Source organism: Corvus hawaiiensis, chromosome Z (genome assembly GCF_020740725.1).
Source record: "Corvus hawaiiensis isolate bCorHaw1 chromosome Z, bCorHaw1.pri.cur, whole genome shotgun sequence".
Classification (NCBI taxonomy): domain Eukaryota; kingdom Metazoa; phylum Chordata; class Aves; order Passeriformes; family Corvidae; genus Corvus; species Corvus hawaiiensis.
The window spans coordinates 1,128,103-1,144,599 of NC_063255.1; the positions used below are offsets into that span (position 1 = coordinate 1,128,103).

The window sequence follows — 16,497 nt, forward strand, 5'->3', positions numbered from 1 at the left end:
CTGAGTCTGTGTGCGTGTGGCTGGTGGTGCCAGGCAGCAGCACACTGTGGGACACCTCGTTCCCAGCTCCCGCCCCTGTCCAGCCCTCACCACTGGAATTTGCTGGTCTAATGGGCAGCTGTCCGAGGCAGGACTCACAGCACCAGGTTTTCACGCTGAAATGCATCGCATGGGCCCTCCTAAGTACTCGGAAAGCTCAGATCCCCGTGCATCCCCCTACTGCACCCCGCGCAACAGAAGGGAAAGTTTTGGTGTGAGAAACCACAAACCAGCAAAATGCACTTAGCAAAAATTTTGTCTTCATCAGAAAAAAAAAAAAACAACAAATCCCCAACGGCCCATATTTTGTAGGTCAAATCTCTTCCCCATTAACATCCTCAGAGAGTTATTTTTTTGTCTGATGGCCAAACTCTACCTCTAGTTCCATTCACTGCTGACCGATGGCTGGCATCACTTTATTCCACACCTGTACTCACACAGGTGCCTCAGAGGAGCTCAAAGTTCGGCGTTTTGGGAACCTGTCCAACCAGGAGGGTATCTGACCATACTGAAAATGCCGATTTTGTCTTTGTCATCTCAAGCTGCTATAGAAAAAGAAAGGAAAAGAAGTTGATTTGACTACTGTTTGTAAACCTACCATGTACTGTCATTTTTCCCCTCGTACATTTAAGTTTCAAACAGGTCCCAGAGATCGCAAGGCAAGATTGTTAAGGCAGTATAAGAAACTCAGTATTTCATTCACACCTCCTGATCCCCTCAGAAGCACTTCTAAGGCATCAAAAGGGGCATGTGGCTTGTGCTTGCCTTTCCTGGAAAAGGCATTTGGTACAGTGTTAAAAACGGATGCTCAGTGACGGTCGGCAGCCGCTCAGCCCCGGGCAGCGGCCGCGCCATCCCAGAGGAAGAGGGAGGCGCAGCGGGGCTTCCCGGTGTGGGTTCCTCACCACCGCTCCTTCTGGTACACCTCTGCCTGAACCATGTCCCCAGGGTGCTCGGAGATGCAGGCCCCGTTGATCTCGTTGAGCTTGTTGTCTGGAAGATCCTCGGGTTTTGTGCAAAGTTTCAGCGCCCTGGAGATGAAGACGTCCAGGTCAAACTCGGGGTCGGTCTCACTGTTCACCTCGGCGGGTTCCTTGTGCAGATGGCGCGGAGAGGAGGGCAGGCTCCGCTCCTGGATCTCCGGCAGAGCGCTGGGACACTCCAGCCCCACCTGCGTGCTCTTCACCCACTGAGCAATCTCCAGGAAGAGGTTGGAGGGTTCCTCTTCCAGCGACAGCTCAGCTGCGGGCGCTATGGTGGCCCGTTTCCAGTGGGATAAATCTAGGATTAGCTTGGGCTCAGAGTAGTGGTGGGGCTTACTGTCCCTCCACAGCAATTTGTCCAAGTAGGAAGGCGACCCCACTTTGTAATCACACGATTTCCCACAATCGGCATCAAATACTCGGTCCATGGATGAGTGAGACAGCTCCAAGAACCTCTCCGAGCTGCTCTGTGAGTATTTCCGTGGGTCAACCTGTGCTTCCTCGGCGGTGGACTCAGAGCCCGCGCGGGGGTCCCGCTGGACCTCGTCCATGTCGTGGTGCTTGTCGTGCCTCCAGTCCAGGTCAGAGGAGAGGCTGATGTGGTACCTGCCAAAGACACGCTGCTGTCAGACACAGGGAGCACGGCTTTGCCGGGGGCAGCAGTGCCCAAACCAGCACACACACTGCTGCTGGCTTGGCCTGCTGCTGCTGCTCTGCTTCTAGCGTCTTACTGATAGCAGAGACAACCACCTTGTGTGTTAAAATATTGGGGTGAGTAGTTTACCAAGAGCCTGCGACGGGACCAGAAGCAGGAGTAACAGCCCAACAACCAAACCCACTGGCCCCGTCCTTTAGATGTCCATGCATCCCCTCCCCGCCGCTCAGGAGTGAAACGTGATTAACAACATTAATAACCAATCTGTCCCCAGCCCACAGACGGGTACCACAGCGTGAGCTGGGGACAGAACAGTGAAAGAGATGAACTTAAACCCCACTGAGACTGGACATCACCACTTTACCCCGATATCCAGGACCAAGAGCATTCCTGAAGGGTCACCTTGCTGAGTGGTAACTTCTCGAGCCAGCTGAACTCCCTTACTCACAATTACCTGACAACACCCATTCCTAGCCACGGCCTGACATCTGATTTACTGGCTCCGAACTGAGCTGCCTTTAAAAGAAATGTTATCCCAGCGACTGGGGCTCTGTCACAACAGCAGATTGTTCTTCAGGTGTCCCACAGCACAGCCAAAATCATCTCTTGTCCGCAAACACTCGGCTGGTGCTGCAGAATCTACAGCCCTGTACCACATGTCCCCAGCTGGGAGGTAGGACAGCCTCAGCCTCAGCTGCTTGTGTCACACCAAGCAAGCTGACTGTGGAGAAGGTGGCAAGGCGACCTCCAGCAACTGATTTGCTGCTTTGGGGGCTGCAGCTGGCAGGGATGCTGGAACTGTGGGGATACACTGAAGACAGACATCCTGCTTCCAGCCTTCCTCTTCACCTGACTGACCTGGCTCCCCCCTGACACTTGTTCACTCAGGCAGAGAGACAGTGAAGGCAAGGGGTTTTTTTAGGTAATTTTCTCAATGCTAGTGAAGTCTAGTGGATTAGGAAGGCAAGGGGATTTAATTGCCATGCAGAGAAGAACAATGCTGCAGACATCCTCAGCCAGCTCATCCCCCTCAGCTGGAAGGAGCTCTACAGAAAACTGAACCCAGTTAATTCTTAGCTGCTTCTTCTTTTGTTCTACCTGCCCCAGCTGTGGGACTGGCGCAGCAACTGGGGTAATCACCTAGGACGTGAGAGACCTCAGCTCAAGGCTGTGATCCATTCTAAACTTCCAGTACGCCTTTCAGCAACCCACTTAAATGTCAACACAATGCAGGATTTTTTACAAGGCGCCCAGATCCATGGCCTCGGGGGCTTACGCACCTTGGGAAGTGATGAATGTAGCACTCCACATCAGGCCCTGTCCCCAAAAGGTACCAGAATGATAGTATTTTGTAACCTGTATTACAGGGACAGAGGGCAGATGGAAGGGCCACAGAGCCACTTAAACTCAACTGAAGACAACACGGGCTGTGAATAAAACCACGAGCAGAAAGGTGCTCAGCGACCAGGATGTGCAGGCTCGGCTTCCAGCCCCTGTGGAAATCCACAGTGAGCCTCTGGTCGGCTTCAGCGAGGCGCCAGCTTGGGCTAGAATTGCAACATGGTATAAAGAGGGAAAAGCAGGTGTTCCTCATGGGTCTGGAACACGTGTGATGGAACCCAGGCAACAGCACGTCAGAGGCTTACCAGTCCAGTTCTGCCTAAAGCATTTAAGCCAGTACCTGCTCTCCAGCCCAGCCCTGGTTCTGTACCTGTCCCAGTTGGACATCTGGCTCTGGTTAGCTTCCATCAGCAGGATATCATCAATCTCGTCCTCGATCCGGAACGGGTGCTGAGACACGGGCTCGTCCTCGGGGCAGGAGTACGGGCTCATGTAAGGGTGCTGCAGGCCCATCTCGGCCGTTAATCGATCCATGGGGTTAAATGTCAGTATTTTCTCCAGAAAATCAATAGCTGCGGAGCAGAGACAAACAAGCTCACTAATTCCTCACAGGCAGTAACAGCTTCCTTGCCACGACGGGTCTCGTGGAGCCCCCATGACAAATCCCCTCCAAGTAAGGAATGAGTTAAAGGTCACGCCCCAGGTGGACCTAAACCAGGCACGGTAGCCCCTGCTGCATCCCCTGTAGCCCTCATGGGAGCCGTGAGCTTGCAGGAGAGCAATCCTGCAGCCCCCAGGTGTCACCTCTTCTAGCACAGCAGGGGAAGTGTGTTTCACACCCAGTGCTACGGCCCCCAGCAGGATGCTGAAATCTCACCCCAGAAAGACCTTTGGGTGGTGCTGGGATTTGACCCCACGCTCTCAGATCCATTCGTCAAGCACGCGGCATTTCAGACAACCGCTTTCACCTCTTGAGCCCAACTGAAGTGGACTAGATTTACTGCAATGTTTAAAAGCCTTCAGCGTGACCAGGGCTATGAAATTATTTTACCCATTAATATTTGAAGAACTCTGAGTGGCTAGAATTATTTCAGAAAGATTGTGGTGCATGAACTCGTCCTATGATGACAGGAAACTTAAGCGCAATTAAATCTAAACGCGGGGGGTTTGCTGTGATTGCTTTGATGACTCCTTTTGCCGAGGTTATGTGAAAAGGTAAAATCCTGTCACTGAAGCTGTTGCTTATCCCGTTGATTCTTTCCTGGGCAAGTCTCTTTGAGTTCAGGCAATAAAAATAAATACGTGCCTTTCCTCGGATACAGCTCCATTCCGCACCTTCGGAACATCACCACCGAAGGTGTAACTGCGTGACAGGAGCAGCGTCTGCAGGGACAGGAGCCCTCAGCAGGAGCACGGCCACACGTGCTGCCTCTGTGCTTAAACATTACCCAATTTCCGACTGTCTCCCGCGAGATCACCTCATCGCTCGGACTAATTAAGCAGGAAGGAATCAATAGCCTCACGAGGTCACTGACTGCGGGCATGGAGCGTGGCGGAACAACGCACGACAGGTTATGTATTACGATGTACTACGGGTCAGAGAGGCAGGAAAACGACAATGAATTATGCAAGGAGCAAGGGTGACCTTTCTTCCTGCAGTAATGGCAGGGAATAAATCTGTTCCTGCTTGCTGGAGGCTGACGCGGTCCCTGGGCACCCCAGGCCGATGGATATCGTGTCGCCAGGACCACAGGACGTCTTATAGGGAAGAGTTACACCAGCACACGTAAGCTGAGCCTGGTCTTGACATCTTCCCAAAGGCAGGTGGCCAGGTCCAGTCTGACCCTCAGAAGGAGCTCAGGAGAGCACCTGGTCAGTGTTCCTGCCTATAACAGCCACCTCACGGGGTCTGGGTGCTTGTGAGGGAAAAGCCTGTGTCCTGCTGTACTACACAATTGTGCCCATGACAGAGGCACGGCGGGAAAACAAACTGGGCTTGAGGAGAACCTCTGGGCCGAACCCTCGCTCGCAGCTCGAGGAGAGGCGTGGGAAGCCAGGGATGTGCCTTCAAGGTGCCTTGGAAGAGTATTTCACCCCTAGAGCTACCTGGGAGCAAGCTACAGCATCGAGAGTGCTGTCCTGTGGCAGGACAGCGAGCTGGGCCCGGGGACAGGCGGCAGCAGTGGGGACGTGGGAGCCACAGCTGGGACCACCCGGGACCTGAACCCCCTTCTGCAGCGCTGGTGCCCTTGGCCCTGCAGGACAGCTCCTGTGACACTCCAAGGAAAGCTCTGAAGACACAGCAGCCGGGAGGAGCCCCGGGAGGACGCTGCCGAGCCAGTGGCCACCACGGTACCTTCGCTGTCCACCTCGGGCAGCAGCTTGCGCAGCGGCTTCCGCACTTCCCACGTGCTGTTGATGAACATGGGCATCACCTTCAGCAGCTCCTCTTTGTCCTCCTGGTGGATAACGGGGATTGTCTCCAGAATCAGCTGCATCTGCTCCAGCTCGTGGCCCCCTGGATGGGAAGAAGACAGGCAGTGAGATGAGGCACAGAAGTTGAATTGGGGCGGCTGTGGAGTATTACCAGCTCCAGGGGTGCCCGAGCTCCATCTCTAAAGGAATGCAGGTGTCCAAGCTCTGCGTTCTCCCAACGGGAAAGGCGTTTTCTGACCGGCTCCCACCGGCTGCTGGGCACCAGGGCATGGCTCTGCTGGTGACAATCCCCACAACTCCTGTGTGCCATTACACGCTTTTAATCCTTTCCTTTCAGGACCTATTTATTCCCGCATCCCCAAAGCCCCGCTCAGGACTGGCTGCCCGTCAGCGAGAGGAGGGGAGCAGCGGCGCCCGTGGAGCGGAGCGCCTCGTCAGTGAGCGCTAACCCCGTCCTTCAGCACTCCACTGGCTGTGACCAAGAGCTCGGGGCTGGTGCCCAGCCTCCGGCGAGCGCACGGGCAGCCTGGCAGGAACGCGAGTCGCGCCGCTGATCTCTGTGGGCCAGCAGGGCCGGTCAGCAATACTCTGTCATTAGGGGCAGGACCCGCCACTGAGGCAGGGAGCGGCCCGGGGCAGGCAAAACAACAGGGATTTTCGGGCTACCAAGTGCCTGCTGTCCCAGCCACGGATTTCAGGTTGCTTCAATGGCAAGCAGTGCCCGTCTGACCCACAATAACAAGAGACAACCTCATTTACTGAGGTTGCACTTCTGATCAGTCAGCAGGGAGCGCAGGGAGGCCAACCCACAGGAGACCACTTGCCCTGAGGCAACCCCGTTCCTGTGGAGGTCCCTGGCATCTTACAGGGGCTGCCCTCCACAGCCCAGAGCTCCCTGTGGGTCGGCAGGAGTTTTCCAGACTCACATCCACGGAGCTGACCCCCAACACAACCCCCTGGGACAAGGGTGGGTCCCATCATCGATGCTGGGAAACCGTCTCCTCCCATCCTGGGCTCGCCACTCCAGCAGATTTTGGTTCCATTCAGTCACGGCCACTTTCACCCCACACGGCAGAGCTCAGTGACATGGCAGTGAACTCACACAACCCCAGACAGTGCTGACATGAGCCCAGCTGGTCACCACTGCCACACACGTCCACTCGGATCAGTGCCCTGGGAGAAGATAAAGCAATAGCAAAAGCAAAAAAGACCAAGGGAGGGATGCCCTTCCCATATCAATCGCGGGCAAATTAATTCACTTCCCTGCAGAAGAACTAATTTTAGGTCATTTAGAGATTCACAGCATGACTCTGGGGGAAACTAAAGATATCTGTCAGGGAACGAACACCTTGTTAGTCAGGCTAATTCCCAAGCTGTGATCAAAATTACAGGGTGACAAAAGCCACAAAGGCTTTGTGGCTTTTCCCTCCGTACAGCCCCAGCCACTGCTCCCTGAAGACACCTGGCAGCCAAAAGACACTGTTTTTAGCCACACAAAGAAGCTGCTAATGCAATGCTGGAAGCCTTGAATTATGGCTCTCAAGAAACAGGATTCTATTCTATTATCCCCTATTTATGTAGTTCCCAGGGACCTTTTTCTGGAAGTATTAGCTGCTGGAAAGGAAAACATGAACCACAGACAGGATAAATGCAGCAAGCTGTTGTTACTCAAGGACAGAACGAGGAGCTCTGCATCTTGTCTTGGACAAGAGAACCTTCTCCAGGCTTGCAGCCAAGTCCCAGTGAAGCACCCAAGCACCGGGAGCAAGCCCTGAACCCACGAGAAAAACCACCTCCTAGCTCTTGGTCACAGGCACAGCCCCACCGGTGAACCCCGTGGAGATCTGCGAGGACAAATCTTTCCTCCTTTTTACTCCTTTCTTCCCATTCACTCCTGCTGCCACTGACACTGCTTTTGGTGGAAGAGACACTGCAGAGAGCTGTAGCTGCTCAGCTACGGACACTCTTCCCTGTTTTCTGTGCTGCCAGTGCTGGGGAGCTCTCCAAGGGCCTGCAGACCTGATTGGAGCTGCTGAAGACGGGCTGCACTCCTGTCAGCCCTGGGACAGCCAGGTTTGCTGTGTCCTCCCAGGGCTCTGCCAAACCCAAACTGCTCCTACCACCGCAGCACCCAGGGAAGGGGCCTCTGGGAGGGGCTGGGGTCCCTTTCTGCTGGACATGCAAAAATTCGTGTGGGAGAATGGAAGCTGAGTGACATCTGCTCCTAATAACCAATCGCCTTAATTTACCTGCGTTGCTTAAGCACCCCATAGACTGCCGAGTTAATTATATTGATTTATGCTAAGCACTCGATTTAAATTGCGCCGCTGACGCACGCTCAGGGAACCATTTATCCAGGGCAAGGCACTCGCTGCAGGTTTGCAGCTTTCTCTGAACCACACTGCTGCTGGTGACCCAGGGCTCTCTGAAACTCTCATCCTGCAGGGACAGAGGCTGCAGCTGGCTGGGGGTAAACCCCTTCTCCCAGCAAAGAGGAGAGGAGCGACAGCAAAGGTGAATCCATGTTGCTGTGCAGGTGTTTGCGAGTTTTAGCTGCTCTGAGGGGCTGGGCTTTATTCTCCTCCTCTCTGGACAGCAGCAGATGAAAGGCACCACGGGCATCCCTCCTGCTGCCAGGCTCCTGCACTGGCTCCGCTTGGAACACGGGGCAGGGGGCAGAAGCTCCCATGACAATGATGTAATTTCAAAGCAACCAACACTGAGTCGATATTCTGAGCCTGGTTTTGATCCCCACCCACTAACCAAGCACCCTGCCAGCACCTGGGGAGCTGTTAAGTGATTTCACTGGGCTGGAAGGCAGACAAGAAGCGATGCTCACACAGGTGCCTGGCTGAGCCCAGCCCTCAGTGTGCCAAATCCCACCTGCTGTGGGCTCTCAGGAACCAGCCTGGGGAGGTTCCAGGATGGCTGCTCCGGGGCGTCTCCCCCAGGCTGCAGGACAGGACTGATCTCACCTGCAGCCACGTGGAACACCAGCATGGGAGTGTTGGCCTGGTCTCCAGATGCTCTTAACGAGCTTCACTGGAGCCATCAACATTTTTAAGGCAAGGTCAATCTCCTCTGAGGCAGACAGCACAGACCAGACAGACGAATCCCATCCCGGGGCTACTTTTGCCTCTGCCTTACCACAAAATGAGCTTAAAGGACCACCCTGGATACCTCAGTGGTGTCAGCCAACATTACTTACACCCACAAAGAGCAAAGCAAAACCCTAGGCTGGGGCTGAGAGAGGGGCCAAGCCCAGTTTGAAAAGCCAGGAATGCCTGGGTGCTGTGCTGGGATGGCTGGTGGAGGACCTCGACACGCAACTCTTGTTTTGCTGTTTGAGGCGAGGGGTAAGTACAGGAGGACAGAGATTGTAGAGGCTCCCAGCAGGACCAAACAATGCCCTGCAGGGACAAGGGGCACCTGGGGATGTCCCCGCTCCTGGAACACATCCTAAGGAAACATCAGGAGCAGACAGGTTAAATGCATGATTTTCAAAGCTGAAATCCCTGGACTTGAAAGTTTTGGTGAAACTGAGGACAAAAAGAAGGAAAGAATGGGGAGGCAGTTTCAGTGATCTCTTCAGAATGATATTGCCTGCTTATTTCTAAGCTTTCACAAAAGAAATATGGAAGCCGCAAGCAGGAGTGGGGAGGGAGCAGCAGAGCAGCTGGAACCAAGTCTGTGGAGCTCTGCGGTGCTGAAATATCTGTGAAGGAAACGTCCTCCTCCATTATTAATGGGTCTGATTATTTATTTACACAGCTCTGCGAACAGCTGCTCACAAAACGCGTTAAACCTTGTCATTCAGAGCACCCACAGGCGATGGAGACACAGCCGAGCAGGAGCTCAGCCGCAGACCTCGGGCAGGAAGGGGAACAGCTCCTTCAACAGGCAGAGAGCAGCTGCCTCGTCCCTGAAACAACGGCTCTGTGTCCCAGCTCGGGGAGCACAGCTCTGCTCCTGACACAGCGTTTTTGGGACTCTATTAACTACATATTTGCTTCTCAGGAACATCAGAGCTGAGCTTCAAACGCTGCATTGGTAACCATGTACTCCTTGCTGTGCTTTTGTTGTCTTCTTTTCTTGCTCTTCACCTTTATAGCTGCAATTTGTGCCTGCAGGCAAACCCTAAAAATGGGTGGTGGCATTCAAATGTCTTCCCTCAGACAAAAGAAATAGCTTGAAGACACCCATCATGATTCAAATCCACGGCACAGAGTACAAACCTCCTGGAACATGGCACCATTATCTCCTGTCCTTACACTCCACCCTGTGATTGATTCTAGCATCCTTCCTCCCAACAAAAGGCTCTTATTTCCTGTTGGAAACATGGAAACCGAAAAGGGTTTTGCTGTTCCGTCAAGATTTGTTCCCTGAGGTTCTTCTTTTGTCAGCAGACCGTCCCTGCCCGGCAAGGCTTGTCAGGGGCGCACAGCCTCGGACACCCACGGGTGCCATCACACCCAGGCCACCACGTGTCCTTCCCAGGCAAGCACAGGAGGGCTGAGTGAAAACTATTTTCCACTCCTGATGGGAGTTTGCACCAACCGAGGTCTGACAGCAGAGGCTGCACAAGTGAAGTCTGTTCTGGAAGCAGCTCTGGTGTCTCACAGCCAACCACAGGATCTCTGTAGCACTGCTACAAAGCTGGCAGGGAGAGCGGAATTCCCTCTGCCGTACTGGAAAGCCTCGGAACTGGGGAGCAAGGAGGGAGGGAGGGGAAAAAAGGAACCAACAGGAGACAGAAACCTACCGGCGAAGAGCATCCTTCCGGTCAGCATCTCAGCCAGGATGCAGCCTGCTGCCCACATGTCGATGGCTTTGGTGTAGTTGTTGGGCGAGAGCAGGAGCCGGGGGGAGCGGTACCACTTCGTCACCAAGCCCTCAGACAGGTAACCCTGAAAGGGCAGAGAGAGGGGGGTCAGGAGGGAGAGCGTGCAGCAGAGCTCCTCCACCCGTCCCTGGTCACTCCTCACTGCGGCCCCACGGCCGGCCCCTGCAGGAAACCCTGACCCCCACGCCTGGGCAGCCCCCATGGCGGGCTGGGGCTGCCTGCCCTGCAGGGACCTGACAAACACCACTGCGGGCAGAGGGACCCCAGTGCTCCTCGAGGCAAAGCACCCACTCGCTGTTTGTCACCATGGCACTGCAGCATCTTCTGCAAGGGACAGATGGCTTCAGTAGCACAGATTGGCACATCACACCCGCCTGAGCCATTCCAGGTCGCCTCTGGAGGACTTGGATGTACCCCACAAATCCCAATCCCCCCTCATCCGAGACAGTGTCCAGAAGAACGAAAGGGAGGATCACCAGTGCAGGTGGAAGGAAAGCCTGTATGGGGAACAGAACTGCCAAGGGCTCTCAGCCAGGACTCCTGAAAACAAGATGCCGTGGGATAAGTGGGAAAGCCCTTCTGGGCAGTACCTGGCTGGCCCAGAGATGGGAAACCCTGTTTATTCTGCACTGAGCCTGAGCCTTGCCTAATAAATCACCTCCCCTCCTTGCCACCCGCAGCTGGGCTCTGGCATGGCTGCCAGCAGCTGGCTGGAGAGGGGCAGCTCCTCATCCTCAGTCCTGCTCTGCTCACATCGAGGACGGTCATTTTGGGTGCTTGACCTGGTTCTACACGAGAAGCTCTGGGCAGCATCCACGGGACAAAGGCCATCGTCTCTGGACATCGCCTCCTGTTCCTGAGCTCACCCGGGAGATTCACCCCCAGTGCCAAGCGCTCAGCAGCTCTGGCTGGAACCAAGGCTGTGTCCCAGCCTGCAAATAACCCTGGCACGGCAAGGGATGGCCCAGCACCCCTCAGTGCCACGCAGGGGCTGGGCATGGGTGGTTATCCCACAGGGATGACACTGGAATATTCATAAGCGGCCTTTTCTACATTAAATATAACACATTAGCAGAAGGAGGTGGATTGCAGTGCAGCAGGAGAGGCAAAACAAAATTAAATTATAAAGCTGAATTGCATTTAAACGCCATGAAGCATTTGGAGAATGTCAAAATGCAAAGACAGCATGAACACAGTCCACATGAAAGCTGAGTTAAAAACTCCATCCCTACTGATTTAGTTCCACAGACTGCAGCAGAACTGGAGTTGTGCTACACAGCACTTCCTGGGATGCTGTAGGATGCATCTCTCCACCTAAACACGAGAGCAGTGCACCACCACAAACACCACAAGGCTGATCACGCTCCTCTTCCCCCAGTGCAGGTTTCTGCGCCAACTCCCAAATGTGCGAGTCATCAAGCTTTTAATCATAAAGGGCTTGCTTTTAAAAGAATGTTTTAATTTTGGCCTTCTCATGATAAGTTGTAATGGAGACTGATTAGCTGAGAAATTTCATTTAATGCTGTTACATTTTTTGCTAATGCTGCTCAATCAGAACCAGCACAAAAGCCCCCAGGCATTATCGGATCAAACCACCACTTCTCAGCCACTGCAATTATTCCCAACAATGGAGATGCTGGTGTTTATTGGAGAATCCCACAGAAATAAACTCTGAGAGTAGTAATCCAGGGCAATTCTCAGCTGGAGCAATTTCTTCCCTCTCCCAGGAAAGGAATGCCACCCTCCTTATGGATTTAACACCGTTCCTATGTTTCTCCTTGCTGACAGCAAGATGGATGTGAGTCCTCCGAGGGGTGTGTGCACCACGCAAAACGCATGAGCAATACACTGCAAACATCTGAAAGTCACAACAAGCCAAGCATTTCCCTCCCCAGGCACGTCTCACGTCCTGGGGAAAACTCCCTGCCAAAACTCACCAAGCGGACACATCTTCAACCTCTCTGCTGCCGTGCGCAGCTCTGGTGGTAATTAATTAGCAGCACTTCTGCTGCCCATCTCCCCGTGCCTGACTGTTACCTCCCTGCTTCCATCTGCCGGAAAACCTCGGAGCTCCCAGCACCACAGCCAGGAGGGAGCCACAGAGAGCAGGAACCTGCAGCTGCTCTCCAGCCCATCACTGCTTCCCAGGGCATTCCACAGCTGGGCTCCGCGTTATCCCTCCCCTTTCTTCAGGGGGACAATACAGGGAAGGACTGATGGGCGGTTTGGAAATCAAGACTTTTCCGACGTGGCTCGAGGTCCTCTAGTGGGCAGCACGGCATTCCAGTCCCTGACACATCCCCGACACCTTCCCACGGCTGAAAACAGGGGCTAGATCCCTACCTCTAGCAAATACCTGAGCTCCTGTCCTGCCACCCGGAGACAGAAACTGCAGTCCCATGGGATGGCACGTTCTGGGGAGAAACAGCTTTGGGATCCGGGATGACGGAGCCACTGCCACAGCCCCGGGATGAGGACCCACCCACAGCTGTGGTGCCAGGGTGGGGAGCCCCAGCACCCCTGGCCACCACCTCAGCAAGGCAGGGCTCCAGCACAAGGACTGCACCACTTACCCAGACCCAACCAGACAGAAAGAGCCGAAGCGTATCAATTAGTGCCAACTAAGATGGAACATCCATCTCTGTGACAATGTTCTGTGGATTCAGCACAGCCCCTTCTGCACTGGAGGACCACCAGAATCTCTTTAAAAAACAACGCAGTTAGTTGAAAAATAGCTTCAAGTCGAAGCCCTTCCATGCTATTTCTGTTTTTCTCCCTTGCAAATTTCAAAATGCTACTTTTCAAAAAAAGTATCCTTTTCCTGCTTCTCCTCCTCCTGTGTGTATGGCAACAGCTCAGGCGATCTACAGAGGTGATGAATTCACTACAGGTAGGACAAGCATCAAGTCGTACCAAGCAGCACAGCAAGGCAACTGGAAAGCGAAGAAAAAGGAATGTTTTTTCTCATCTCTACACAGCACGTATCTTGTGTTTTGCTCGCAATACCAGAAGGAGAAGCAATTTGGGGCAGGTGCTGCTGCATCCTGGTGTCGCCCTGGTGACAGCACGCTGAACCTGCATCCCATGGGAACCTGGCACAGCATGGCAGCACATGGGGAGCACCAGACCTGCTGCTGCTCCAGACAACCACCATCCAAGCCCGGAGCTCGTCCTCGGGGCTGGAGGGATCATGGGGACATGGGAATTCAGGATCCCACCTACTGCAGCCCCCCACGCCGCAGCCCAAGGCTTCCCCCAGGAGTGTTTCACAGCAGAACCCTTCTTTCTGCCGTGAAAAAGCCGCAGAGGTGCAGAGCAGGGGCTCACACGCTGGAAATCCGTCAGGATCCAAGCACAGCCTGTGTATCCACGCCCCCATCCACAGCCACCATCGGGATTTCTGCTGCTTCACCCGTGGGAGCTGGATCAGCTCCTGCTGCAGATGGGGGGCTCAAAATAGCAACAAGCCCAAGCTTTTGGAATAATCCCGGAGCAGCAGCAAGCTTCTGCCTCCTCACAGCAGGGTTTTTAACCTTGTTTGTTGGAAATGCAGGCAGGGCAGTTCTGGGAGGGGCCGTGGACGATGCCGGGCTGGCAGGAACGTGGCTCCACAGGAGGACAACGGCACGGCTGTCGCGCAGGGCTCCAGCAACGTGACGCGCTCTCGTTTTGGGATGACAGGGCGCGTTTATTTCAGGAGCACAGACCATGACGTGCCTCTCTGGAGGGCAGAGCCGGAGAACAGACGCGTCGGGGTCACAGCAGGGAGGATCAGCACCAGCTGCACGGGCCATGGGCTGCTGCCCAAGGGCTGGACGTGCTGGGTGGTCCCCTCCAGAGGAGCACAGAGCAACGCCCCACACCCTCACCTCCTCTGAACACCTCCTCGCCACAACCCATCCGGGAATTTTGTTATTTACTGGATGGACTGGAAGCGATTATGTTTGCACTGAACAGCAAGTACAAAGCTAAAGGAGGACTTCAAAGCTTTGAAGATGGTCTGCAAAGTGTTCGCCACAGGAACTCCCCCTCAAAGGGCCGATACACCTCCGTGGCGCGGAATTTCTGCCAGTTAGTTGTGTAAGGAATGCTGCCAACAGGCAAAGGGAGAGCAGGTCCCCTGGGAACCCATCAGCAGATGTCCCCAGGTGCTCTGGAGCACCAGGCAGAGCCCCCAGAAGAGACAATCTTGTGCAGCCCAGGGAGGGTAAGGAAGGTCCTGTTCAAGGCCTGGTCACACGAGGGAAGGCAATCGCAAGTCTCTGTGTCCCCACCAGCGGGAATCTCCCATCCTTCCCAGACAGGACCACCCCACGCTCTGCCCAGCGCTGCGGCGCCCGACACGCCACACAGGATGCACAGCCAGGGACGGGTCTGCCCTCCAGAACATTCATTATTTTAAAGTCTAGACATCTGCTGGTTGGTGTTTATGCCAGTTTTTAACGCTCGACTTTGCTGTCTCCCTGCTCTGCCACAAGCTGAGGGTGCTCAGGGCAGGACAGCACCCCGCCTTTACACCCTCTTCCCTCCCAAACCTGGCGCAGATGGATCTGGACTCTCATTTGGAGCCAAGGGTGTTTATTAGGGCACGAGAGAGGGGATGGATGGATGGATGGATGGACGGATGGATGGATGGATGGACTTATGGACAGATGGATGGGCAGCATCCATCTGAGGCCCAGGGAGCCTCCAGGCAGTCACTGGACCATGGGGGCTGCGGACAGAGGGGCCATGGCAGAGCATTCCAGCGGGGAATCCTGCAATCACCACGGGGATGAAGGGTTATGGAGCAGGAAGAGCTCAGCTTTGCCTGTCCTGCATGAGGACAGGAATCTCCTGGAGGCTGGGAATGCTCTTCTCCTCACCTCCAACCCGCCTTTGCTCACCATTTGGGCACCAAGGTGTGAAGTGTTCAAACCACAGGCAGCAGCGGCCGAGGAGAAAGGCGATAATGTGGAGATGTTCTAGAGGGATAAACGCCCAGGGATGAAGAACAGTGAGATGGAAAAGAAAGGAGCCTGCACAGCTGGATGGTGAGAGCTTTGGGGAAGAGATGGGATGAGAGAGAGACGTGGATGCACAGGATCATCTCCCGAGGGGCCTCTCCTGCTGCACCTGGCACTCTGTGCCCTAGAGATGTCTGTAAGTGCTTGAGCTTAGAAACTCGTGTATCTGAGACAGGGCTAAAATTTGTCAGGTCTGAGCAGCCAGTGAAGGTGCAGACCGAGGTCTGGATGTGACTTTGGCAGCTGGAAATGAATTTTGTTTGCTGTGGAGAAGTTTCAAAGCGATGTCCCTGTGCTGCTCTTACCACATGGAGAAAGGTATTTGAGCAGCAACAACAGCCGAGTGCTGCGGGAAACAGCCAAAGCCGCTCTGCTTCGACTGGGGGAGGCCGGCTCCTCACTGTGCTTCAGGGCATTTCTCAGAGCCAGGCAGCTCTCCCTTTCCCATCCCATCATCCCAGTTCAGCATATGCCAGAGCCGAGTAGCTCTCCCCTTCCCACCCCATCATCCCAGTTCAGTATCTCCCAGAGCCGGGCAGCTCTCCCCTTCATTATCCCAGTTCAGCATATCCCAGAGCCGGGCAGCTCTCCTCTTCCCATCCCATCATCCCAGTTCAGCATATCCCAGAGCTGGGAGCTCTCCCCTTCCCACCCCATCATCCCAGTTCAGTATCTCCCAGAGCCGGGCAGCTCTCCCCTTCATTATCCCAGTTCAGCATATCCCAGAGCCGGGCAGCTCTCCTCTTCCCATCCCATCATCCCAGTTCAGCATATCCCAGAGCTGGGAGCTCTCCCCTTCCCACCCCATCATCCCAGTTCAGCGTCTCCCAGAGCCAGGCAGCTCTCCCCTTCATTATCCCAGTTCAGAGTCTCCCAGAGCTGGGAGCTCTCCCCTTCCCACCCTGTTATCCCAGTTCAGCATCTCCCAGAGCCGGGCAGCTCTCCCCTTCATTATCCCAGTTCAGCATATCCCAGAGCTGGCAGCTCTCCCCTTCCCACCCCATCATCCCAGTTCAGCATCTCCCAGAGCTGGGCAGCTCTCCCCTTCCCACCCCATCATCCCAGTTCAGCATCTCCCAGAGCTGGGCAGCTCTCCCCTTCCCACCCCATCATCCCAGTTCAGCATCTCCCAGAGCTGGGCAGCTCTCCCCTTCATTATCCCAGTTCAGCATATCCCAGAGCTGGGAGCTCTCC

At 54.7% G+C, this 16,497-nt stretch overlaps 1 protein-coding gene across 4 annotated transcripts in view; it reads right to left on the reverse strand.

Moving 5' to 3' along the window:
• Positions 1-409: 409 nt before the first annotated feature.
• The window catches only part of MAPK4 (mitogen-activated protein kinase 4), a 42,885-nt gene continuing 26,797 nt past the window's right edge, over positions 410-16,497 (reverse strand). For all 4 annotated transcript variants that reach the window (XM_048291343.1, XM_048291345.1, XM_048291346.1 and 1 more), the window contains 4 exons: positions 10,217-10,361; positions 5,375-5,536; positions 3,389-3,590; positions 410-1,628 (listed from right to left, as the gene is read on the reverse strand). In XM_048291343.1, coding sequence (XP_048147300.1) covers positions 941-1,628; positions 3,389-3,590; positions 5,375-5,536; positions 10,217-10,361 — 1,197 coding nt within the window. In that variant the 3' untranslated portion in view covers positions 410-940. The remainder of the gene's footprint in view (positions 1,629-3,388; positions 3,591-5,374; positions 5,537-10,216; positions 10,362-16,497) is intronic.